Source organism: Ochotona curzoniae, unplaced genomic scaffold, assembly GCF_017591425.1.
Source record: "Ochotona curzoniae isolate NIBS_2020 unplaced genomic scaffold, NIBS_Ocur_1.0 contig_1, whole genome shotgun sequence".
Classification (NCBI taxonomy): Eukaryota; Metazoa; Chordata; class Mammalia; order Lagomorpha; family Ochotonidae; genus Ochotona; species Ochotona curzoniae.
Genome location: NW_024464918.1, coordinates 31,809,931 through 31,837,680, shown reverse-complemented (window position 1 = coordinate 31,837,680; position 27,750 = coordinate 31,809,931). Strand labels below are relative to the sequence as shown.

General features: G+C 42.1%; 1 protein-coding gene across 1 annotated transcript in view; it reads right to left on the bottom strand.

Moving 5' to 3' along the window:
* Positions 1–26,891, bottom strand: part of GRAMD2B (GRAM domain containing 2B) — an 84,572-nt gene extending 57,681 nt beyond the window's left edge. Inside the window, exon 1 of the mRNA XM_040969120.1 lies at positions 26,767–26,891. Within this exon, the coding sequence (XP_040825054.1) occupies positions 26,767–26,891 (125 nt within the window). The remainder of the gene's footprint in view (positions 1–26,766) is intronic.
* Between the last annotated feature and the right edge of the window lie 859 nt (positions 26,892–27,750).

Sequence of the window (27,750 nt, the reverse complement as noted above, 5' to 3'; positions counted from 1 at the left end):
AGACCAAATGACCAAAGTTACTTGAGAAACAAGTCAAGCTTTTAGTCCATTGATCTGGTCCATTTGATGTCAGAGCTGTTAGCTTCAGGATGTAGTCATGTGTTTTGGTTTGAGTGATTTATTACTTATCCTGACTTTATTGACCAAGAGGGAGACATTTTTGTTTAGACCTCATTGAATCACATCTACACTGACAGTGAGGTTACAAGCAATCTGGTTTAATTTACCAGAGGCTTTCTCTTTTGCTCTAGCTTACAAAGAAAATTATTGGCAATCCAATTTTTCTAAGATGGGAACTTATAGGCTATGGTTTTCAGTTTAATCACACAGTGAACTAATTCCCTAGAACCTTGAGAATCTTTCTGAAAAATCTCCTATTGAGTAAACTGTGTAATACAGAAACCAGCACTTACAAAGTCAGCTATAGGAGTTCTTTACTTTTTGTTCACCATTAACTATTCTTTATCCACTTTATTTAAAACTATGGATAGGGGACTGGCACAGTAACACATCAGGCTAATCCCCAGCCTGCAGCACTGATATCCCAGATGGGCACTGTTTCATGTCTGGGTGGTCTACTTCCCATCCAACTCTCCGCTTATGGCCTGACAAAGCAGTAGAGAATGGCCCACATGCCTGGACCCCTGCGCCCACATGAGAGACCAAGAAGAAGCTCCTGGTTGTGGTCATTTGGGGAGTGAACCAGTGGCTGGGAGATCTTTGTCTCTCCTTTTCTCTATGTAAAATATGCCTCCCCCTCCCACCCCGCCAAAAAAAAATCTGTTTTAAAGTCCGCGTGGATGGAGTACTGGCTATGCTGCTGCCTGGAGCGTCTGCATTCCATGTCAGAGTGTCAGGGCTCCGGCTCAGGCTTGCTTCCGATCCAACTTCCTAGCACATCGTGGGAGGCAGTGAGTGATGCCTTGAGTGGTTGAGCGCCTGCCACCACTGTAGGGAACCCAGACTGAGTTGCAGATGTTTGACTTTGTTCTGATCCAATCCTGGTTGTCGTGGACAGCTGGGGAGTGAATCAGAAGACGAAATTTTCTCTATCTCACTGATGTCTCTATGCTTTTCTCCCTTCCTCTCTTTCTCATTCCCTGCCTTTCAAATAAATAAATGAATAAATGAAAAAAACAAATATGTATATACAAAGCAATGAAATTTTAAAAAGAATGAAAGTGTGCGTTTCCTAGTAGTTGCCTTGATGGGATGGACTGGGGAAGGAGGGAACTTGAAGATATGGTCAAAATGTTCTGTGTATTGATCTGAGCAGTATTGGTTATCCAGGTTTGTGAATACATTCAGTATATGCTTAAGACTGTGCATTTTAACATATGTAAGTTAAACTTAAATTTTTAAAAGTAAGAGCAAGGCCTCAAATATTTTTAGCTAAGTGGTTTTTCTAGTTTCTGCTTGTTGAAATTTATGCTTAGTGGTCTATTTTTTTTTTCTATTGTTGATTTTGTATCATGACTTTTAATTTAAGGGAATGTACAGTAGTTATGTAATGGAGACTAACAACCAGATGTGAGGATGCAGTGTGGTATGCATTTCTGTTTCCAGACAAAGATGGACTTATAGTGAAACTTTATATTATATTTTGACAATAAGATTCTGGACTCTCTGCCATTGTCCATGCCCACAATGATGAACATATGACTGAGTATGAAGAACTATATGTCAGTAATGATATAAAGGAACTGGGGGGGGGAGAGGGAATTGGGGGGGAAATAAGGGAATATGGAACTGTATCATAAAATGATAGCAATAATAATAAAATGTGAAAAAAAAGAAAATTATGCTTAGTGGTGCATTAAAAGGTAAATTGAAAATACATTATTACAAAAATTAAAGCAAGAATGGAGTTGGACAGAAAGAGGTAAGGGAGGGAGAGAAGTGTGGTTATCTTGTTAGAATTGTGTCTGTGAAAACATGAAATCTCTTTATGTTAATAAAATTAAAAAAAAATCATCTGAGTTAGTAACATGACAGAAGAAAAAAACACCAACAAATGTGAAGTCTTTTCTGCCTTTTTTTCTGTTGGATATCTATATGATCCTGTCTCTACTTACTTTTATCCTAGGGGTAAATGTCTCATTATCGCTGCCTTTGCTTAATCTTTGAAAACTTGAAAGTATACATGAATTTGCTTACAGGACTTTTTCTTCCCACTCTCACATATTTATTTTAATATCCAACATTGCAAAGTTTTACCCTTTTCACTATATCTTTCTGGAATCTTTAGGGTTGGAAACTTTTTAACCTATTCATGATTTTTGAGTAGTGTAGTCTTTACGTTTAAGTTCCTAGTTCATGTCTCACCTAGCTGTTTAACACATTCATTAGCTTGATCAAGAAACATAAACAGCACTTTAATCTAGCATAACTACATGGTGGAGTAGCATCTTCCAAATGAGAAAGTGGATGCCTTCATCTTTCTGCCTCCAAAGGAGGTTCTCATCATAGCCAACCAGATCACGATCTGGTTGTCATATGTGGCTAAGTTCAAGAACACAAGTCACACATGATTAAGAGACAGAGTCCTAAGGGAGTGTGACCACTGAGTGCTCCCTGCGTGCCAGGCTCTATGCTCAGCGTACATCACTGGCTCTTCCTGGCCACCCTGTGACGGTTCTCGCCATGGAGCAGCCAATAGCCAAGGCTCTGAAAAGGGAAGCCACAGGTCCAGTATCTTAGCAACAAACAGTTCTGCTGTTTTGGTTTCCAAAACTTACTGGTTTTTGCAGTATACTAGCTCCAGATACATCCGTAAGTAGCAAATTCCAAAGAGATTAAAAGATTCAAAGGGCTTGCTCAAAGTACTTCTCTCAACCCACATGCTTAGGGACAAGCAAGATTATACTGTGTCCTTCTGGACGACAGCTCAACCACTTACCCTTCCTAGAAGCACCCTCTCTGCTTCCTGCCCCCTGTTGCGCTCTTCCATAACTCACACCCCTCACCATCTTGCTCCTCATCATGGTTGGAACTAAAACCTCTCACATGAAACATTTTGGGTGATCAACTGAATAGCTTCTGGATCTTGGGTTTAAATCCCAAGTCAGACACTGAGAAGCTGGGTGACCTTTGGTAAGTTCCTTCACCTCTCTGAACTTTAGTTTCCTCAGTGTGAAAAGAGAGAACATAATGGTGGTTGTGATCATTAAACGAGTTAAAAACAGGGAAAGCTGTAAGAAGAAGCTATCATGTTATTTTGTTGCATAATACTCTGTTTTGATTTGTGGTGGCAAAATTACAAGCTTGTCTCCCCAGTGAACTGGAAAAGATATTGCATACTTCTTTGGAATGAACTCCTCTTTTCCTCAGTGCTGAAAATGTTGCTTAACAATTCCAGACACTAAATAAAGGTCTATGGGATTGATTTAGTTTTCCCAGTTAATGGCTTTTTATGTTCTCCAATTAGTAACTCCAGCAACTAGAGTACCCAAACACCCCAGACCTTCATCTGCTACTATTAAGGTCCCTGATTATTTTTAAGGGTTCCCCCCAATTTATTTGAAATGCAGAATGACAGAGAGAGAGATACACACACACACACACAGACAGATCTTCCATCTGCTGGTTCACCCCCTAAGTGGTCACCACAGTAAGGGCCGATCCAGGTTAAAATCAGGAGTCATCCTCTGTTGCCTCCCAGGCAGAGTCTCAGGCAGAGACTTCACCCTCTGCATTCCAACGCCCACTCCTAATAATATTGATTGCCAGGCTGGCATACTCCCAACTCCCTAGATTTTGGAATGCTTTTAGAAATCTGCAAACATATTGGTAGTTCTATAGGCCCATGATTCCATTTAGGAATTGATTGTTTCTTTGTTCTTGCTTGTCAGGTAACTAATATCAGGACGGCCTGTCTTTCTCTTCTTGACATTGTGTAGTGATGCAAACTGGTCTCTCTGATGGGTAAGTAGCCCTAACGTGTGCTTTCAATCCGTAGTTCCTCATTTCTATCAGCACTGGTGTCTCCATCTTCCCCTGCTATCTGCCAAGAGAAAAAAAAATACAGGCTTTAACCCTGTTTACTTTTCTAAATGTTTGTTTCATGTTTCAATGATTTCCACCCTACACAGAGCTAGTTTGCCTTGAGACTATAGAATCCTGGTGTTTCCTGATTTCAGGAGAACTATTGTGTTTTCATTTCCTTCCTGTTTCAATAGCAGCAGGTCACAGTTTCCAGAGGTATATAGAACTTGGTGACAAGCTTTCGAAAAAAAAACGTGGGCTACAGCTCTCTGACTGGGGCACGCCATCCTTATCATCTCTACTCTTCCCCGATTCAAGTACTATCCAGTGTCTAGTGTTTAAGGAAAGGACGCTCTCACTGCTCTGTAAGCATTGTGCACTGTTCGCTTCCACACAGCCGTTGCTTACCAGCAGGAGCAAGGGAATAAATAACTGTATTCAGAAAGTCTCTGTGTGAAGAGTTGGCTCCCTGTCAGCTGCCAAATGTGAATTTTTGTCGTGTGACAAGCTCTGTTGCAGGAGATATGAAGCTGACTTTTGAAAAGATAAAAGAACACAGGAAAGTTTGGGTGCACTAAAATGCAATAGAAAGAGGAACGTGTGGATATTCAACTTCTCTTTGAGTTCAAACTATAGTTCAAACTTTTTTCTTTGTCGCCTCTCCCTAGCAAGGGGAATGTCTAGTTCATGAAATCATTTGGTCTGGTCCTGCCAGGACAACTCCAGGAGAAACTCGAAATTCAATAAATGTGTATCAGTTTAATTTTTTAAAGATTTATTTACATTTATAGGAAAGTCATACCAGATTTACAGAGGGAAGGAGAGACAGAGAGAAGTAACTTTCATCTGCTGATTCACTCCCCAAATGGCCACAATGGCTGGAGCTGAGCTGATCTGAAGCCAGGAGCTGGGAGCTTCTTCCAGGTTTCCCATACCAGTGCAGGGTCCCAAGGCTTTGTGCTGTCTTCCACTGCTTTCCCAGGCCATGAGCAGGAAGCTGGATGGGCAGTGAAGCAGCCAGGATATGAACTGGTGCCTGTATGGGATCCTGGCACTTGCAAGGCAAAGATTTAGCCTTTGAGCCATCATGCCCAGTCCGCAGGTTAATTTTTTAAGGTAATGATTTTGCATGGCTCTCGAATGATATTACAAATATCCAAATCACATATGGTAGAAAAAACTCCTCATCCCTGAAGGAATCTAAGCTTTGTAAGGGGCTGGTTCATTGCCTTTGTAGAGCCTCTAATCTTAGTAATTATGTTAAGTACTCACATTCAATAAATGTTTACTGATTAATAAATGATTATCTAATTACTACTAAATAATTATGATTTAGTAAATCATATTGTCTGAATTAAGTAGAAAAAATTATTTGTATTGCAGAACATCTAGCTGGGAAATGCCATGTGTTCCAAATAGTATTCTGAGGTTCATTTGTAGGCATACAGAATATATTTTTTTGTTTGACAAATACTGTGAAGAAAAACTTGGATTCTTGTGTTCACTCATGAACTCCATTTATACCATGTTGTAAATTCTGATGTTTTAACTGCTTCAAGAGCAAACTTTTCTGGGTTATTTTGGGAATCCAATGATTGCTTTAAGACTTGTTTATAAGGAGAAGTCACTTCTTACCCCAAGGTGACTTTGCCACTGAATTCAAGGGTAGATTTACCCAGAATGTTATTCCAGTGATACCAGACAAATGTGGCTCTGGCTGCTGAGAGGGAAGTGAGTGTGCTCTCCATGGCTTTACAGAGATGGCGCCCTAACTCCTGGCACTGTGGAAGTATAGTCTGCCTACTGCAGGCCCCACCGTGAATACTTGTGTTTTTTATCGGTGACCTTCTTTCACAGTTCCTGCATAATTTCCTGAGCTGGTGAGGGAAACTGTGCAAGAAAATTCTAGAGGTAATTCTGAAGTTTTAGATTCTTAGCCCTTTACCCCAAACTCATGGGCCCAGATGCATTTTGGAAATGAGAGATACTTTTGGATTTTGCAAAAGTAATGTGACACATATGCTACATGTTGCATAATGTATCTGGCTTGTAATTCAGCACATTGATGTTTCTTTGGCTAAACAGTTGAACATTCCCTCTGAGGCAATGGATATTGTTTATGCATTTACATCACTTCATGTTCTACTGGCAAAGTAGCAAAAGCTGTTTTTTTGGAGCCCTGTCTACCTCAGAATTGTGGGAAGAGTATTTTGATCTTTAATACCGGTGGGATTATGTTTCAAAGTAAAAAAAAAAAAAAAAAAAAAAAAAAAAAAAACCAAAAAACTGAGCATCGTCCCAGGCCCTGGATTTGTTTCTTGACCCTAGTTAGAGACAGGGAAGAACTATTTCTTAGGATGAAGGTCCAGCCTATGATTCAAGATGGTGTTTACCAATGACTCCCAGGTCAGCTAACTCTTGGTCTCATTAGCTTAAAAGTGTTCTTCTGTGTGGGTCTACAGTTAATGAAGCTAGGCCCTCTGAGTTGGCTTAAAGAACTGTCATATTTAGAATCCAATACTCCAACTTTTCCTCAGTCCACTTCGGGTGGGGTCACAAGAAGGCACAGTGATAACTTGGAGCACCTGTGGAGATGTTAACAGAAGCCACACAGACATGTGAAAGGGGGATGCTACTGAAGGCACTGGAGGAGAAGTTATGTTTCTGGGCATGGTTGGATCTGGACCTCATTTCTACAGGGAATTCCACATAGTCTTTTGATTTCTCAAAAAGAAATTGTCAGATAATATGTCAGATAATATGCTTTGTTGGTTTGAAAATTTAACAGTGACTCAAAAGAGGAATTCAAATTGCTATTTGAAACTGATATTAGTTTCACATTTCCAATGAATTTAAGTGTTCTGCTTACAAACAAACAAACAAACAAACAAAAAACACTCAGGTGACTAGGAGGGGATGGAAATTTTTAGTTGGCAATCATTTTGCAATGTATCATGCATGTCAAAAGAGCTTTAGGTAGATTATACCTCAGTACTGGGGAAAACTCCCTCTTGTTCTGAACTCTGAGTAGCAGTTCCTGTTGCCTTTAATTTTCAGTCCCTGATACTATTCTTTTTCTCTTTTAAGCCTCTAGGATTCTAATGCTGAGCACTGCTTAGTTTGCTAATGGATGTTTAGGGAGTGGGAGAGATTAATCTTAGCAATTAAAAAAGCTTTAGACAGAAAGAAATAAGGTAAGCATTTGTGAGTGCAAGCTAATTTTCCATGAAGACGTGTTTGTTCAAGCGGTGTTGCCCGGAGCCCTGCTGGAAGGTTCAGTGAGATTAACCTCTGGAATTTCCCCGTGCCCCCTCTCCAGGCAGGTGGATTCTCTGGAGCCGTTCAGTTAGCAAAGATGGTGATTCCAGACTGCCCTACAAATGTATGGTTGTTGAATTCAGATTAGGGTAAAGCGATCATATCTTGCAGTGTGCTGATTAGGAAGGTAATTAGAAAATGAACTTCACTGATTATAATTAATAGGCAGGAATAGATTATACTTAAGCAGTTCTGTGCATTAAAGAATTAATTCTGAGACTAACGTGAACCATATTTGAAAAATCCTCTTCAGTCATTTTCTTAACCAGCTTTATATTGCTTTTGTAATTACCAGACATTTGTTCTGTTTTCATGAAAGAAAAGTGTCATTTAGTTACAAAACATATGTAACATTAAGATGTAAGAGCTGTAACAAAAAGCCAAAAGAGGATTCTTACTTAGTCACTTTAGAAAAATAGTTGTGAGTCTTTTGATTAATACGTTTTGGAGACCCATGGTCGTAATTTAAATGACGTGGCCCTGAACGTATTTTAATTATTCTCCAAGCTAACCTTAGACTGTTTCATTGATGAGGATTATTCATTTGGCTGTGCTCACTCTTGAGAACAAGAAACCAGAGTTGAGCTACTCCAACTGTAGAAAAACCCAGGGCTTCCATTTCATAGAATTGGGATTCTTATAATTAGGCAAAACTTCACAGAATCCATCTTTAGGCATATCTGGGTTTCCACTATACATTTGAAATAACCCCTCTAGAATCTAACTTGGCTTAAAGTAGAAACAATGACTGTTTTATTCAGCTATGTGGAGCTAAGGTTGGACCTCTAGAAGAAACATTTAGTAAAGAAAGGAGAATGAGAGACGAATCCACCAAAGACCCAAGCACTCTGGCTACAGAGAACCCATCACTGCCCAGCCTAGGACCGTTCCAATTCCTGAGTCCTCTTCAAACTGGGTTGTGCTCCTTTCCTGCTCTGATTCAGTGTTAGCCCTTCAGTATGAGTAGACACACAGCCAATCCTTAACTTGATGCTCCTGCCTTCCTCTGTCCTCAGATCTGTGGTTGCTTCCTCAGTCTGTTATCCCTGGTTCTTTAACCACTGACATTGCTTCCAGTGTCTCCCGGTCACCTCAGGAGCTCCCCTATGAGCAGGCCCCATGGTGATCTGGGATGATGGGGAAGCCTCATGTGTATGCAGTTGCTATCTTATGTATTCTAGAATCTATGCTTTGTGCTATTAACTTGACTTTCTCAGGTTTTGAAGAAACCAGTGTTTTCAACCTTAATGAGAATTTCTATTTTAGTCTTACCTGCTTGTATGAGAGACAGTGGGAGATTATGATAATCTTGGAGCTGACTTTGCATGCTCATGGCTCAGCAGTTGCAGTGTTTTTTCCAAGAGTCAAGACAATTTGGCTGTTTATGAAGGTTGTCCTAGTTGGTCTCTACGGGGATTCTTTCTCCTGAGTCAGTCAAACCTATTACTGGGATGACCAAGTTTGATTCTGGGGAAGAAGGGTTTCCCCATGTGACTGTCTGATGGTTAGGGAGAACCTAGGAGAGTGTGAAAGACTGTAGTATGTCTACTCAACTGCTCAGTAAGAATTAATCGTATGTCAATTCCTAGGACTTAATGTCCAATTGAACAAAAAGACTTAAAGATCTTTAATTCATGTGAATTTCAGTCTTTCCTAAAGATAACCTTATTTATTTATTAAAAATTATTTATTTATTTGAAAGGCGGAGAGACTAGCATAGGGAAAGATAGATAAGAACTATTTCCAGCACACTGGTGCAATCCCCAAATGTCTGCAACTGCCAGAGCTGGGGCCATACAAAAGATAGAGTGCAGAATTCAAGCTGGGTCCCTCTGGTGAGTGGTACAGTTCCAAGTACGTTAACCATCCCTAGGCACCTCCCAGGGTGTCTGTGGTTAGGAAGCTGAAAGGTTGAGTAGAGCAGGGACTTAAATATAGGTGCCCCAATAGAGAATGTGAGCATCCTGTAGTGACTGAATCACATTGCCAGATGCCCTTTACCCCACCCGCCAGGTAATTTTAAAGAACAAATTATTGGGAGCCAGTATTGTGGTGTAATGGATAAAGCTACTGCCTAGGTAGGGGCATCCCATACAGGAAGGCCGGAAGATGGTCCAAGTGCTTGAGCTCATGCCACCCATGGAAGGCTGAGATGAACTTCCTGGCTTCTGATTTCTCTCTGGCCCAGCAACCTTCTGGGAATGAAAAAGTGAATGGATGATCTCTGCCTCTGTCTGTAACTCTTTCAAAATAAAATTTTAAAGCCAAACTATTAATTTAGAAGATATAAATATCCTGCAAATGCAAATAGGTATGCATTTTTATTGTGAATAATCCTTTTGTGAAATCATATATTGCATTTGGGAAAGAAAGAAGACAGCAGTATTTTGCTATTATTTGACTTCCATGAAATTACAGTCATTTTGTACTTGGTTGGGAAAGTGGTTGTTGTGGAAGGGATGGGAATTTAAGGATACTGTTGGATGAAAGATGGGTCAGGAACAGGAGAAACAAGGAAGATAGGGAAAGGCAGGGCAGAGTGAGTCTAAGGAATTCCAAGTCATCAGAGTCCTTACCCTTTCCTTGGTTGCATTTTGAGTCCTGCATTGTAATGATATATTTTGTAACTAACTAGTCAAGAGTTTATTTCTCAAGGTTACCTCTTTAACCTTCACATCGGGATTAGTAAGAATAGCTGGGCTAACAGGTGTTTCAGGGGTGTGGTACGAACTCTGTTCCTGGTGATGCCCATGCCATTGGCATCTTGGATCTGCCAAGATTCCTTCTTGCATGACACAGGCAAGCAGTAAAAGGCAAAGAACCTCTGTCCTCCACCTGCCCCTCCCTTCAGCTTCCTGATAACAACCTGCAGACTCCAGGGACGTGCTAGGAGATTCATGTCACCAGGAAGGCTGGAGATGGCAAGGCCTTGATGGCGGAAATAGCTGAAAGCCAGAAACTCCTGGGACTTTTGTGATCAGAGCCCAAAAGCCATATTCCTGCAAGGAATCTCATCTGCCTGGGCATGGATGTCAGCAGCCTTCTGACTTGGGAGCCACGCCATCCAGCCAGTCCTTGTGGAGTCTCTTCCTGAGACCCCGAGTTCTCCTCTTGGAGGATTTAGGAATCCTTGTTTTCTAGCCCAGTGCCTAGAGTTAGCATAACAGGCCTTAGGCTCTCTTCACCGAACGACCTGCTAGCTAGCGTGGCTCTTAGCAAGCTTGGGAGAACTTGGACTTCTGGAATGTTTCAGGGATGATAAAGGGTACCCAGCCTGAGCAAGTTGTAGGATTTATACCAACCTCCTGCAGTGCTCCCGGGAGCTTGAATTTGTAGTATGTGCTAAGCAAAAGGTACACCATTTACTAAAACCTTGATTTCGAGTCTCCATCAGGCTCTCCTTTTTACAGAGGCTGCCACGGTTTTTGTTGCTGGAAGAAGGCAGCACTCATTTGTGACACTTCATCAGCCTGAGCATGCATTCTTCCAAACTCTACCTGTATCTTTCCACAATGAAGCCGCTTACCGTGTCACTTTAACAAATCTTAGGCATGAATACAACTGTATTCTGAGTTCTTTGACTCCTCCTAGGGATGTTGGTGAGTGTGAGATGTTCCTGGGGACCACGCACACAACTTCTGCTGTCCCAACTCTCTACACAATTTCAATGAAGAAGATATAACAGAAGAATGTTTGAAAAGTTTAATATTAAATAAATAAAACATTGATCTAGAAGGTCTGTTAGATAAAAATATGTCAATTGTTTTGAAAAAAAAAAGGGAGCCAATTCATCAGACTTGCAAGAATAATGTATAGGCTATATTTGTAGAGAATATGAGATTTCAAGAAGGGAATAGCTTTTAAGGATCTCTCACCATTAAATCAATTTTAAGATTGAATTGATGCACTACAAAATTTGTATATTGAGAGTATGCAATTTCAGGGACTTACATGCCACAAAATAGAATTTAATCTAATTCTAGAATATTTGTGTGAACCCCACCTACCCAGAAAAACCTTGTGCCCATTAATAGTTGTCCCCCCACCTGAAGCCCTCCCCCTGCTGCCACTAGGCACTATTAATTTATTTTATATTTATTTGTCTATTCTGGACATTTCATAGAAATAGAATCATGTAACCTTTTGTGACTAGCTCCTGTTATCTGTATTATAACATATAGTAGTGGTTTATTCCTTCCTATAGGTAAACAACTTTCCATTCTAGCATATTCCACATTCTTGAGTAAATGGAGATTGAGGATTTTCTCTGCTTTCTGGTTGTCATGAACGACACTGCTATGAGTATCTATGTACAGGTGTTATTACTTGCACATCCCATCCTCCCAGCTTTACTGAGACATAACTGACAAATAAGCAGGCCCTAGTTTTTGTGAGGATGTGTGTTTTTGGTTCTGTTGGATAGGAGACTGCTGATCGTGTGCAGGGTAGCTCTGGATCTCCTTTGAGGAACTGCCAGGGTGTTTTCTCAAATGTATGTGCTGATGTACACTTCCCTCAACCTCTCATGATGGCACTAATATCACTACATATCTACAAACTCCTGCCAGTTTCTTGTTTCAGGTATAACCAGTCTTGTGGGTGTGAAGAGATACCCAACTGTGATTTTAATGATTAGTACTGCATTGCATCTTATTGCTCATGATCTGTCTTCTTCTAGTTAAAAAGCTACTCAAACCTTTTGCCCATTTTTCTTTTAAGAATGATTTATTTGATAGACAAAGTGATGACACAAAAAGGGAGAGAGAATACAAGAGAGTGGGTGCTTCCATCCTCTGGTTAAATCTCCAACACCCAGGGCTGAACTAAGCCAAACCCAGGAGTCAGGAACTCCTTAGAAGTCTCCCATGTGAAGGGCGCGGATCCAAACACTTAGGTCATGATGCATCCCTTCCTAGGCAAATTAGCAGGAAGCTGGATTGGAAGTGGGCCAGGAACACCAAGATGGGATTCAGGCATTCCAAATGGTGGCTTACTTCACTTTGCCACAATGCCTGTCCCCGTTTGCCCATTTTAAAATGTGTTGCCTTTTTAATTGAATTTGGAGGATTCTCTGTACGTTCTAAATTCTAGCCGTTTATCGGATATGTAACTGGCGTATACCCATTCTGTTTATTTTCACTTTCTTTTTAACATCTTGTATTTTGTTGAAGTCCGATTTACTATTTCTTTTGTTACTTATGTGTTTCATGCCACATCTGATTCTCACACCAGGTCTTAATCATCCCACTTTGGGAGGTCTACAAATTTCAGCCAAATTTTGTTTTTCCATGGTGGAAGAAAGCCAAAAGCCAGAGGAACTGGGGTATAGGGAAGCAAAATGAAGATATGATTTAGATATCAAATTCAGAGTGTTTGTTTTTTTTTTTTTGTTACCATGAAAGTTATGTGCTTAACCTTTCCAAGACTCAATATCTTATCTGGAAAATTGGATTATAATAGACCCTATTACATGAGGTTATTCTGAAATTTGAATTAACTAATTGTGGAAAGGGCTTAGGAGTAGACATCTGATACACAGGAGGTACATAACAAATGTTAGATTGTAAAAGGCCTAATGAGAGTGTGCAGCACAGACACAGTTATCCTGCTCCTAACTGCATTTTTGAAAGCCCGAAAACCACACAAAGCTCTAGCTCTTATAGCTTTCTGGCACCTTGAAAACACCTGATGGGCTCGCAGCCCAACAATAAATAATACTATTGCTCTTTGCAATTATAACAAGAGCCCTTGGCCAAGAAAAAAAAAAGCCCCCATGGTATCAGCAGAACTGAATACTTCATCCTGATGTTTGCTTGTTGTTATTCATCATTAATTCACAGCATTTATAGAAGCCCGGGGAAAAATCACAAACAAAGCTCCCTCTCTGTCAATTAGATATGGGATTTTAAGAAAGGTCATTTGATATTTTAGTTAAATATTTACCATGCTTTACAGCATTGCACAGAGCTTTCATTGCAATTTCCCAGTTACTTGGTGCTCACCGGTATAGAGGCAGATTAAGGGCCACAATAAAACACCTCTGTTTTATTATCAGAAACACCACATTTTGAGGAAAGTTCATCCTCTCTGCTTAATTCCTGCACCATAAGGAAGGAGACAGCTTCCAAGAGAGATTGCATAATACTATCTAGTAGAAAGAGTTTGAGCTAAGCAACTCAGCCCAGCATTCACCACTTTATTCACAATTGACAATGAAAGCCTGGTAGGCAGTTGGCAGAATTATTCTTCCCACTGTGACTGACCTGTCAAATATTAAATTCTTTTTGAAAAAAAATATAATAATCCTGTGCTGTGAAACACACAATTTTTTATTTTAGTTATTTCTGTCTAAACTTGCCACCCACAGCAACACACACACACACACACACACACACACACACACACACACACACACTCTGATAGAATCCTACCAAGCAGAAAGATGAAACAGTGCCTTAGGGTATCCATTGAATAGCCTAGTTTTTTTCTACCCAAAATTCGGCAGTTCATTCGGTGATCTCATAGGAAGATGTCATCTCCAGAGGGAAGATGACAGTAGGATTACAATTCTCGTTCCCTACCGGGTGCTGATATAGACTGGGAGGTTTTTTAAGTCCTTTGTTTTAACAATGAGCCCATGGGACAGAAACTGTCAGTCTTCTACCAATAGGAGAGCTTACTAAAACAGAGACGTATGAGCTCCGACAAGAAGGGAAGCCAGACAGTGTTGCACAGTGGCTGGTGCTCCACACTTCTGTTCCATGCTACTTCTGAGTTTAGATAAGAGTTGAACAGTCAGTTAGATTTCTGATTGCTCTAGTTCTTCAAAATCCCTAGAATATTGGATATAATAATGTTAGCCAATAAAAGATTGCGAAGTTTTGCTTTTCTTTTCAGAAGGAAAATGAAGATATGAGTTATTTTGCAATAAAACCCTACATTTAAATATGCTATGTAAGCTAGTATGCTGATGATATGAGGTTGTGGAGAATTAGGATGAAGAGGTAGGTTGGGGGTGTGTGATTGTCACACTGTCAGGAAGCTGCCTGGACCCTATATCAGAATGCCTGTGTTTGCATCTTGCTTCTGCATCTGATTCCACTTTATTATTAATGTGTATCCTGGGAGACAAGCCCAAAGACTTGGGTCCCTGCCACTCATGTGTGAGACCTGGATGGAGCTCCCAGGTTGTGGCTGCAGTCTGGTCCAGGCCTGGTATCGCACACGTTTTCAGAATGAATCAGTTGGTGGAAGATCTGTTTCTCTTTGTTTTTCAAAAAGGGAGTTAATATTATTTGAGTACAAAACACTTTTGAATTTCAGATATAATTTTCCATTGTATACATATTCCTAAGCTTTTTGAAGACCTCTTGTGTGCATGGGTTTTATAATTTTCTTTGCAGCACAATCGTTTATCTATCAGTTTTCTCGTAAACCTTTAGAAGAATCTTCATGCGGTTTAGTAATAGCAGTATGCGTGTTCCAAGGAAAGTCACATCTGTGTAGGGCATAACTCTCATTTCTGTGCTAGAACCCAGTTATTTTAGTAATACCTTTTATAACATAATAATAGTTTCCTGAATATGTTTGATAAACTGTATGAAATCCTGATCATAAAGAAGAGAAATCTGTTCTTGGCTGAAAAACCATTTCTTTAACAACAACTGGGGCAGATTCTGATTCGTGGGATCTGAAGCTTTTTCACTCTGGGAGTCTTTAAGGAAAAATAATATATACCATTAGGTGAAAATCAGAAACAGCTCCTTGGAGCACTTGCCCCTGAATCTTCAGCCTCATGGTCTTTGTAGTATGCCCATCACTTCAGAGAGCAGCTGAGTCCATTTTTAGAATAAAATGATCCCTGAAGGATTTGTTCATGGTCTCCTGAAAGCTGTTTACAGTTTATAGAGTGGAAAACATTTATGTATCTGTGTAGACTGCCTGGTTTGGCGTTCTTCCTCTGTTTTTTTGTTACTCCTTAGTCTGGAGGGACCTTGGTCACTGCGTTTCTTTCTGCCTGCTGAAAAGAGGAGTAAAAGCGAGATAGAGATTTGCTGAAGGCTGCTGTCTCTTCCCGCTTCCATTCTCAGCATGACAGACCTGGGAGGTAGGGTTCTGGGTGTGCACTCCGAGAACCTCTTCTCCTGGTTTGCCTGTGTTGTCCTTTTGCTGGGAAAGACATCAAAGTTGTGAACATTTGAAATCTACCCAAACCCAGACTCTCTTAGTTCCTCAATAGGGACCCCACTGAGGCTCTGGGAATGTTGGGAAAATGTTCCTGTTTTGATGTAAGTTAGAACTCAACCCTTTGGACGTGTCTTTTCTGCTGGAGTTAAATCTACCTCAGTTTCATTTATTATTTTTTTGCTTCAGGTTTTGAGGAATCCCCTTAGCTCAGTGTTGGCATGGACTTGCCCTGCAGCTCCAAGTCATTTCCCGGTTCCTGGCAGGTCATCCTAGTAGAGACTTAAGCCATATGGGAGAAGTGAAAGTGCATGACAGCTGTTAATGTTATTGAAGTTTGACCCTGCAGTCTGTATGAGTTCTACATACATTAAAATACACACAAATAAGCATTTTTTTTCCTGGTTTAGCTTTTCTTCCTCCTGTGTTTGTCATTCACCGAGTTATAGAAGAATAGAATGACAGAGGGAAAAACCTTTAGAATTTGCCATAGGGTTGTGTGGCTATTGGCTTCCAACAGCGTTGCTATAGTAACAATTCAGCTACTTTGTAGCTACACTAGGAGTTAGCAGTTGCTGACTGCCTCCTGCCACAGTCATCCTTATCTAATCTTTAATACAGTCAGACACAGTGGGGCATTATTAGCCTGATGTTACAAATGAGAAAAATGGGGTTCAGAAAGCTAGAAGGGCGGGCCAAGGGTTGCAGAGTGGCAGATTTATGATTCAAACACAGATCTGAGTTGCTCTAAGGCTGATCCCCTCTCATCAGGCACCACCTTTCAGACCAGACAAAGGAGGTTAGTTTTGTGTTACACTGAAGGGGTTGCTGCCTCCAAGATGGTTCCTAGTGATACCCTCCCCCTTTGTACTATCTCCTTCCACACTCTCAATTCACAAGGCTGCCTGTGTAGCTAGCACAATGGTGCATGCCTCCCGAAGGTGGGTTGCAGGGGACCCTGAGCTTTCCCACTGGTGTCTCATGAACCACATTTTATGGGAAGCCGACTGTCATGCTGAGAGATATACAGCCAGCTCCCTGTTTTCACAGAGAGACCCCTGGCTACCTGCTGATCCCTAGCAGCAGCCCATCAGGTAGTGAGCCTCTGTGGGATGGTGGCCTTGTCAGTCACCTGATTGCTGCCTGGCTCAGAACCCGCTGATCCTGTGTGGGATAATGAGTGGTTGCTGGTGAGGAGGTGGATCTGGCATGATGTGCTGCCAGCCATGCAGCTGCTGCCAGCCCTGCCTGTTGCGAGCACTCATTCCCCATGTGTGTCTGTGGCTGGTATGGGATTGAGGTTGGCCCCGGGGAAGTTGGGTGGCATCGAATTCTGCAGGGTCTGTGGGCAGGGCTGGGTGAGGAAAGTTGATAAGAGAACTGCTCACTGCAGTTGACCTCAGTTGGATGCCATCCCCGAAAGGAGTACAAGTTGGGTGGTGGGGATCCTGGAGAGCCTTTAATTCTGTTTGCAGCAGTGGGACAAGAGCAAGCATCTGAGTTTCCCGAGCCTGAGGTGTGTTTCTTTCCTGCAACCCTCCCCTCTTTGTGCCACGGACCCGCTCACAATCTCGGCAGCTTCACAAGCAGTTTCTCTTTGGCAGAGAGCAGCAAGCATTGCTTCTTCACTGTGGGATTCTCGTTCTCCCTCATCCTTGCTCCCCAGCACCTGCTAATGCTTAGAACTCATCTTCCACTTCATTTCATGTGGGCTGATGATTCCAGCGGCTGGGGGCCTCCAAGTGTGGGCTGCAAAACCCCTCTCCCTCCCAGGACACACTGTTCATTGATGCATCCCTAATGCCTATTCACAATAACAAATTCTTGTTTGTTAAGAATTATTTCAGAATGGGTGTGGGGGGCCGGCATCCTGGTGCAACAGGTTAAGCCTGTAAGGCCAGCATCCCATACGGAGCCAGTTCCTGTCTTGGCTGCTTCATTTCCAATCCAGGTCCTGCTGCTGTGTCCAGCACAGATGGCCCAAGTGCTTGGGTTCCTTGCCACTCGTGTTGGAGACCTGGATGAAGTTCTTGATTCTGGTCTGCACCAGCCCCTGGTGTAAGGAATGATTCAGCAGCTGGAAGATTCTTGCTGTCTCTCTCTGCCTCTCACTCTCTCTGTAACTAGGAAACACTATTCCCAAAAACCAGAGCAGCAGTTTGAGGATAGGAAAATGAGTAACACATGAGGAGGAGTCTAGATTAAAGGGAAAAAGGGGACCTGGCACAGTAGCCTAGCAGCTAAAGTCCTTGCCTTGAACTCATGTGCCAGGACCCCATATGGGCACTGGTTCTAATCCCAGCGGCCCCATTTCCATTCAGAAGCTCCCTGCTAGTGGCCTGGGAAAGCAGTCAAGGACAGCCCAAAGATTTGGGACCCTGCTCCCATGTGGGAGACCTGGAGGAAGCTTCTGGTTCCTGGCTTCAGCTTGGCTCAGATCCGGCCATTTTGGCCACTTGGGGAGTGAATCAACAGACAGAAGATCTTTGTCTCTTCCTCTCTGTATATCTGACTTTCCAATAAAAATAAATAATTCTTTTTTTTTTTTTGAACAGTGCATTACTGCAGTAAGTGCATTCCTGGGTCATTTCATGCCGTTTTGCAATGATGCTATTTATTTTTGAACTCAAATGTGATGCGCAATTAAGTAAAGATTAAATTTACAGTTTTTTCTTTTGTTGGGAGGAAAGTTTCATTGACTTGTGACAAGTGAAGTAGATAGGCAGGTCAGGTTTCCACGGGGAAACTATCTTCCAAATTTACATGTAGACTTGCAGAAATAGATACTTGAGCCTATGTTACTCCTGGTAATCCTTTTGTTGAGTAAATTTACCGCTTTATTGGTAAATGGCACCACAGAGGGTGGAATCCCAAGTCAGGTCTTAATCTCCTACCCTGGGAAGCACTTGGCAAAGCTTTGGACTGTGAGTCCGAAGGTCTGAGGCGTCCTCTTCTACGGGCTGTTCCAGGATGAACACAGCACCCTGGTCACGGCTAGGCTTGGTGTCCACCCTTGCTGCCGGGGCCTCTTCCTTTAGCCGTCTCCCTCCCAGCATTGAGTCATCCAAACTGACGTTTGTTGTTGCCTACTTTGTACCAGGAACTGTGCACCTGATTGCTTAGAAACAGAAGGAAGAAAGACAAACATCGCAACAAATAGAACTATGTGTGTATTAGGCCTTGCGCCTAATGTGAGTGCAGACAAATGGGCAGAGATGGCTGGGCAGGATTTCCTGAGGCAATTATGCGTGCCCAAGTGTTGGACTAAATGGAAGGGGCAAGGGTCTCGAACTCTCGCACATGCATGGAGTGTGGAGCAAGTAGCATGAGATGCTACTGGGCCACTCAGCATCCTTCCCAGAGGACAATGGTCAACCCTGGGAGATAACCTGATTCTAAGTTTCTTTCTTATCTCTGTGTTTGCAATGAGTCTATTTATGGCACCTTGCGCTGCCCCTGTGCAGCCAGTGAAGGAATCAAAATACAGGTTTCCTTCTCTCTGGGATCATCTGGAGACTGTCAGGTTTTTGTGCTGCACAGGGCTGGTTTTGTGCTACACATTATTTCAAATATTTCAAAATTATTTCAGTTTAGGGCTCGGCATAATATCCTAGTAGTTGGTGAAATCCTCACTGAGGTCCAATATGGGTGTTGGTTCGTGTCCTGGCTGCTCCACTTCCCATCCGGCTCCCTGCTTGTGGCTTGGAAAAGAAAGCAGTAGAGGACAGCCCAAAGCCTAGGGATCCTACACCCACGTGGGAGACCTGAAAGAAGCTCCTAGCTCCTGGCTTCAGATCAACTCAGCTCCGGCCATTGTGGCCACCTGGGGAGTGAACCTGTAGTAAGATCTTTCTCTCTGTCCTTCCTTCTCTCTATAAATCTGTCTTTCCAATAAAAATAAATCTTAAAAAACAAAAGAAGAGAAATGGGCAGTTTATGTCTAGAGCTAACAAGTTGCAGCGTGGGGCAATGGGGAAGCCTGTGTGGTCATTAGTGTGTGGAGTTGGGCTACTAATCCTTTTCCAAGGACCTACGTGTTGTCTGCCTTCTCTGACGCTTGAGTGGGGGTCTGTGACTAACAGAGACTGCAGCCCCCAGAAGCAGGCACTGCAGTGTGAGGCATGTACATACTTGTCAAGAATCCTGCACGGCACTTTTTGTGTGTGTTAGAGAGGGAAGGGGTGTTCGTACCCAGCTGTACTTGGTGGTGAGGCTACCAGTAAGCCTCTGGGATTGCATTAGGATAACCACAGTATCAGAACCTTTGCTGGGTACTAGTATGTTACAGATGATCTCTAATATTCTGCAGAGTGCTGTGATTATCCCAAAGAAAAAGCATAACTTGTGTGTGACAAAGCCACAGCTGTGCCCCAGTCTACACGCTGCCTCCACACAGGGGTCCCAGAGAGAACTCCATAGCTGTGCAATGAAACTGGCTGTGACACTTGTTCCTCATTCTGTCACACTCGGAGCAAATGTCACCAACCTGGGCAGATACCATCAGTCCTAAACATGATGATCTGACTTATGTTCGTTCTACTTTATGACCATATGAAAGCAAAAGTCACTGAACAGAAAGTGCACTTTGAACTTTGCTCTTTTCTTGGGCTGGTGATAGTCCACAGGAAGATCCTCTCTTGCAGAACTGGGCAGTGGCAGTAGCTGCAGCTCCCACTCAGGAATCCAGGCATGAGGGAAAATAACTCATGTTGTGGGGGATGCTGTGCTGCTGGGCAACCATCTTTGGTAGCTTAAATAGACTCAACGCATTATCAATGTATGGCACTTTGAACCTACGATGCATTTAGGTAGTGACTTCACTGTAATATGAGGGGTTTCTCTATAGCTAACTGAATCCCGCAGAATCACACATGGGGGTCAGGGCAGAATTGGGAATCCCAGGTACGGCCCTTGGCTTTGTTCTTTCTAACAGTACCATGGCTGCTTCTGAAACTCACATCTCCTCTAGGCTGCAAATGTCACCATTGGTAGGATAAAGAAACTGAATTGAGTGGCCCTTGGGACTGGTTTTTCACCCTAGTGATTAAGATGTCCACAGCCCACATTGGAGTGCCTGGGTTTGATTGTTTCCCTGGAATCAGGCTCCTCATACCAGCTTTCTGCTAAAGCAGGCCCTGAGAAGCAGCTGTAGGGCCCAGTGTGATGGCTCAGTGCCTAAATCCTCACCTTGCATGTGCTGGGATCCCGTATGGGCACTGGTTCCTGTCCTGGCTGCTGTACTTCCCATCCAGCTCCCTGCTTATGGCCTAGGAAAGCAGTGGAGGATGGCCCAAAGCCTTGGGCCTCTGCACTTGTGTGGGAGACCTGAAAGAAACTCCTGGCTTCAGATTGGCTCAGCTCTGGCTGTTGCAACTGCTTGGGGAGTGAACTAGCAGATGGAAACTCTTTCTCTGTCTTTCTTTCTATCTGTAAATCTGCCTTTGCAGTAAAAAGAGAGAGAGAGAGAAAGAGAGAGAGAGAGAGAGAGAGAGAGAGAGAGAGAAGCAGCCATAATGGCTCAAGTGGTTGGATTTCTCTCACCTCTTTGGGAGTCCTGGACTGAATTCTCAGCCTGTAACTATCCTGGCTCAATCCCAGATGTGGCAAGTAAATGGGAGTTGTTTCTCTCTCTCCCTTCTTCCCTCCCCCAAATAAATAAATCAAATTTAAATATGAATGAAATGAATGATTCTTGAAGGTAGATTAGATTTTTGCAAACAGTGCAAGTAAGAATTTGAAGTCAAGGCAGCTAGGAAACCAGCAGTGAAGTTAGATAATGCTTATCTGGCCATGTATCTGATTGTGCATTCACTACCTGAGCTGATTTTATGGGCTTATTTTTGCCACACAGCAGCAATAGGGGATTTCTTTTTGTAATTTGTTCTCATCTGAGCAATGGAAAGAAGCATTGTGAAAAGCCATGGTGGTTGACAAGGTCACTTCTGTAAGAAGTTGCCATGAGTAAACCACTGCGAATGGAAGAGATGCTCCTTTTCACTGCTGTGTTATAGATAAGCACTCATTCATCACTTTTATACTTCCTGGCACGGCTAATTCTGTGCCTCCTGAAAGCTCCCTGCAATATCTTCCACAAAACTCTACAGGATGCTACTCAGTTATACTGGTTAAATATACAGGCTAATTGAGGAATAAATAAATGAAGATTAAGTAATGTAAATGACCGTGTTGTTATTATTTAAGGAAGTGAAAAGGAGAGAGAAAACCAGAGATTTGTTATCTGCTGGTTCATTCTTCATGCAAATCCATGCAAAAGCTCGGCTTAGGCTGATGCCAAAACTAAGAGCTGAAACTCAGTCGAGGCCTCACAAGTGCATGGTGGGGACCCAGCTACTTGCACTGTCGCCTGCTGTGTCCCTGGCTCTTCCTTAACAGGAAACTGGAATTGGAATCTAAAGCTGAGGATTGAATCCACATGCTTTGATGTGGGACATGGGTGTCTTGACTGTTGCCTTAGTTCCAGGCCAAACTCCCATTCTTATTTAAAAAAAAAAAAAGTTAAGATAGATTTTTAACAGAAGTGAGGATTTTAAGTTGATTTGATCCATACTATGTTTTTAATGTAGCTTTAAAATTTCACTTAAAATTGTTCAAAGATTAAGACTAAAGTTTGTTAACATTTTAAAAATATTTTCATTTGAAAGGCAGAGTGATAGAAAAGGAACGCATACGTTCATGAATAAAGAGAGGGAGAGAGAAATCTCCTATCTGCTGGTCCACTTCCCAAGCGGTCTCAACAGCCAGACCTGGGCCAGGCCAAAGGCACTGGTCAGGAATTCCATCTGGGTCTTCCACATGGATGGTAGCATTCCAGGTACTTGGAGTATCTTCTGTATCTTCCACTAACTTTTCAGGTGCATTTGCAGAAAATTGGAGCAGAAGTAGTGTAGCTGGGACTGAAGACAACTCTGATACAGTATGCTGGCATTGAAGATGGTGGCTTAATGCTGTGCTACGAAATATCAGCCTTTACATTTTTAATTAAAATCCTCTTATTTGAAGGAGAAATAGAGACAGCAGTGGACAAACACATGTACTAACACACAGAAAGAGTCAGAGGGAGATCTTTCTTCGTACACTCATAACAGGACAGAATGTCTGTTTTGAGCAGGCTGTGATAGCCTACTCAATACTCAGTTCAGTGACTGAAAGAACTTGCCAGAGACTGGCTTCGGGCTTCATACATTTCAAACCTTGCTTCTCTGTCATTCCCCATATACTTTCAATACATGACCCCAGTAAAACACGTTTATATCATGAGGCTATCTGTAGCCCTTGACTTATAAATTCCACTAATCCCAATCTAAATTATCTTTAAACAGCAGATTAAAAAAAATTCCTTGGCCATTTGAGTGGAGGGGACATGCAGCTGAGGGAGAACTGGCATTGAGGGAGAGGGTGATGGGAACTGCAGTATTGTGTGTACATTGTCACATTGTACAAAAATGTATGTGTGGGAGCACCTTGCTGGGAACCATCCAGTCCCTTGGAAGGACCCATTAGGGAGCATAGATGTTAACCTACAAAGACGTTGGCTTTGTAATAAGTCCATCTGAATGGCAGGGCATTCTTACATGGCTGATATGGGATATAAGGCCAACCATTAAGAAGCTGTTTTTCTGAGAGTTGAGAGTGGAGGATCCTGCAGAATTTATGCCAGATTTTCCAAAGGTGCATCTGGAAAAATTAAGAAGGGTTTCCAAGGTGATCCAAGGTGGGCTTCCAGCATGTTCCAAAGACTGACAGCTGGAGAGAGCAGGTGCGTTAGACACCACAGAATGCTTTGTGCAATGGACTATGGGGCAGGACCCAGAAGTCTATGAAAGGCACGATGGATCCTGTTTCCCTGGCAAGGACCACCACCTAGGAGTTCTGTTCTCTCCTACTCAGAATTCTAATTCTTGTACAAAAGAGGCCTGGTCTGTTGCATTCCAAGTCTCACAATCCCCTGTCCTACCTCCTGAGGCACATAAAGCTTCCGGTCCTGACTAATCTGTCCTAACCTTGGCTGTTGCATCCATTTGGGAAGTGAGCAAAGATATGGAAGATCTCTCTTCCCTGTTTTCTTTCTTTGTCTTTCAAATAAATAAATCTTTTTGAAAAGGAATATTCTAAACCTTTATCGAGAGACATTAACAATGACCTCAATACACGAAAGAACATCCTGTGTTTATGAAAAGGTGCACTTAACACTATAAAGATGTCAACAATTCTCAGATTCAACAACAGAGCCAATGCAATTTCAATTTTAAAATAGAGATCTGACTTCACAAGCTGGTCTGAACATTTAAATGGAAGAACCCTGGGATAACAGTGACTGAACACTTCTAAACTAAAGCTGACTCATATTCCCCCATTTTTTTTATTACAAAGGAATAATAATTAAAATCAGGATGTATAATGAAGTTCACCTTGCAGATTAATGGAGAGAGAACAACCTAGTAAATAAATAATGTAAAAACATTCACTAGTTATATAAAAATATTAAAATTCCTTAAGTCACATCAGAAGCAAAATCAACTCCAAATCTAAGAACCCCATTTGAAGGGAAAGCCTGTAGAAGCAGAGGCGTGCAAATGTGCTCGTGACCTCAGAGTAGACAAGGGTTTCTTCAGTGAGTCACAGAATGTGCAAATGAAAACTTAACACATCATTAAATTAAACATAACTTGGATGTAACAGAAAGTGAAAAGATAAATTGATATGTTAGAAACTTTTTTGAACTCATATAACAACAACAATCAATGTCTGGAATATTTTTTAAATTGTCGGGGGAGGGAGAGAGAGAGAGAGAAAGAAGAAAAGATGCTGATCTTCCTGTACCAAATATTTGTAAATCATTACTAGGCATTAAGAAAAAGAAGGAATGGGGGTGCGGGGGGAGAGATGTTCCTCCTGCTGCTATAAGTGAAATGCATGTTTACACCACATCAAGGCACCACTTTACACCTTCCAGATTGGAAAACATTGAACAGCCACATCAGTTAGATGTTGAGGAACATCTCTCAGATCCACTGAATGAGTGGCGAGGGCTGCTCTGTAGGGAACACCCCACGATAACCCTCTGTCTCTAAACTCTGTGGCTGATGTCACAGTTGGGATAGATTCCAGACCCTCCCCACACCCCCCATTTCCTGTTGCTGCTGGATGCCTCACTTCTTACAAGAATCATAGTCCTACTCTTGTCTGAGCAATGCACTCCTTCCTAATCTTTCATGGTTGCATCTTCTGCGTTCTCCGAGTTGCTCGAAATATCACCTCTTTGGTTTACTCTATTTGCCACCCTATCTAATTTGGGTTTTCCTCATCTGTTCTCTAGCTCAGCTTTGATTGTTCTCCTGCAACGTGTAAATAGATTAAGTTTTCAGTTAGGCAGTGACGTATGCCGTGGTGCACGTACTTCTGCCTGTCTCTTGTCCTAATAACTTACCCGAGGGCAGAGACTCTGTCTCTTTAACCTCAGACTATTCCACTGTACTTTCCATGTTAGTCAGATGTAACAGTTACTCAGTAAACCTTTGCCGAGTGGAACAGCTGAATGAAAACAGTGCATAAATTGTGTCTGTGCCTATTTAAAGAACTTTGGTGGTCTAGGAAGATGTTTATCAGGTCCAGCTCATGGAAAGGATAATGGGGTCTCATAACAGCTATGTAATTTTCTAATATTTATGTAGAGGAAAAGGGAAGTGTTTACTTGGTCTTATTTTTGACCTCAGAAATTTAGCCACTGCGTCCCTGAATATTTCCACAAAAATTTTCAACAATTTTATACACACTAAAAAGAAATCTTTCCACTGGACTAAAAGTTGTCCAATGCCCAAACTATTTTGGAGACATGCCCAGTGACTTGGGGTTTGTTCCAGTGCACATTTCACAGAAACACTTACAGATGGAGAGAAAGATTGGATATTGAGTGCCTCAATGTGCAGGTGACTTCGGCCTGGATTCCTTTTGCATGACTCTTACATTTACAAGGCTCTCCAAGGGTTTTGTGTTGTTTTAAATTCTATGTATTTATTTGTAATTATGAAAGCAGCATTTGCTTAGATTATCCTTTCTGGAATCTCTTATTTGTCTGCTGCTGCATTTAATTAAATTTTTTCATGGTTAGAACTTGAGTTGTAAATAGTAGTTGCCATGATAATATACTTAAGAGATGGGATAAGTAGACAGAGGTATTTGAGAGCCACTTGAAGTTGAGCAAAACATGGAAATAATGCAAGATTTTGCATTTTCAGTCATAAGAATTACACTTTGGTTCAAATAATCACCAATATGAGACAAGAGACAGATTCATTATAATGATGGTTAATAAAAGTAAGGTATATGGAGGACAGATGTATCAAGCCAAACGTGAATAAATGCTGTCTTTGGATCCTCAAATCTTAAAAAGTATTCAATTTCCTTTCCTAACGACATTCTGATATGCGAATGTCATGGAAATAAGAGATAACTTTGTTTTCTGTTGAATTTGTAAGAGCAACACAATAAAGCACTCTGTAAATGATATACAATGTTTTAAGAATGTAGCACAAGTGATCAAGCATAATTGTTGACTGTCTCGATCAAAAAGTAGTTTGGATGTAGAGGTCAATATTTTGCTTTCAGTTGAAGTTGATGTGAAAGTTAAAGTTAACATGAAGGTAGGTGAGGAACTGCCTTGCATTTGATTTCCACTTCTATATGACTCTACAGTTTAAAACTTGCTAGAAAAAAAATGAAGACTTGATGAATGAATTTTCATTCTAAGTATACATATATCAGAATAGAGCTGGATTAGATATTACTGTTTACAGGTAAAAACAATGTGTTCTGAGCCTTGCCAAAGCTGAATGCCAGAACACAGTTAGTGCTTTTTTTAATATTTAATTTAGGACTGCTATCTTACCATTTCAGTAATAAGAAGAAAGAAGGTAGGTCTGACGCAAAAGTAGGTTTTTCATTTCACTAGTAGACTTTACATTTTCGGAACTGGAGTTATAGTAAGCCAGGAATAGAGGCACTGACCACTCTTCCAGGATTTGAAATATGTAAGCAAAGGCACTGAGGGTGAGCTCCCCAGACTAGTGGTCATACAAGTGGTCGGACTGATTGTAGTAAGCTCTGATCGGAAAAATCACATTCCCTCTTGAGTCTCTTACAAACTCACCCTCCCGGATTCCCAGCCCTACCTTCTCCATGCCCTTGGCAGACTGCTGCCAGACGGAACTGAGGAAGGCGCTCCCTCAAGGGCCACCTGTTGAGAGGCCACGCCGTACCCACCTCAGAAACACGGAGCCGGGGCTGTCTGTGGAGCTGTGCAGGGCCTCTCCTCTGCCCTTCTTGGGACTGCCAGGGAGCTCAAAGTGGAAGACCGTGTCGTTGGAAGACAGCCTCTTTTTCACCATTGTACCTGTGTCTGCTGTGGAGGTGAGACCCAGCTCACACCCTCATGTCTGGAGCTCCCCAAAGAAGTGAAAATCGCTGAGCTGCAGCTCCAGACCCGTTCCTGCATTGCAGGAAGCATTTCTTCACATGACTCCTAATCTAGCTGAGGCTGTTTTTTTTTTTTTTTTCAAGTCAGTTAATGAGTAACGTGTAGGTAGGATATGGGGTGGTTTTCATCCTGCCGACGATTATTCTAAAGGGAGAAATAGCCATGTTTGGAAAGTTGACAGTTTAGCAGATTCCTAGGGAGACCCCTAATTAGAGACTACTTTTCTAGGTGGAAAAGTCTATGGGAAAATGCAAACACTTAAAGAAAGCAAAGAAGCACAGTCAGGCAGCATAAGTTATGAGCAGCAAGGATGCTTTCTGTGACCAGCAGGGTGAGCAATGTGGAATGGAGCCTTTCACACACAGGATGTGGCCGGCCCTCACTGTACTGCAGCTGATGCCCTGGACGCTTAAAGCTGCACTTCTGGTTCTTGGGACCTGAAGAGTTCTGGGATGCTGATGGAAGGTCCTTGTAGGAGGCAGGGACCTGTGCCCAGTACACGCGCGTGCACACACACACACACACACACACACACACACACACACACACACTCTGGGAGGTGAGAGTTTGTGCTCCATCTCTTGTTTACTGATGGAGTGCCCCCAGTGGCCCCCATCCTGTTGTGTTTGATATCTGCGACATCCACTGCACAGGCATAGGATGAAATGGTATGGGGGAACGTGCTGTAGGAATTTGCAAATATTCTCTATGTTCCGTATATTAGGATCTTGATCCATGTTTTATAGACTTCAGGAAACTCAGGAGACCTG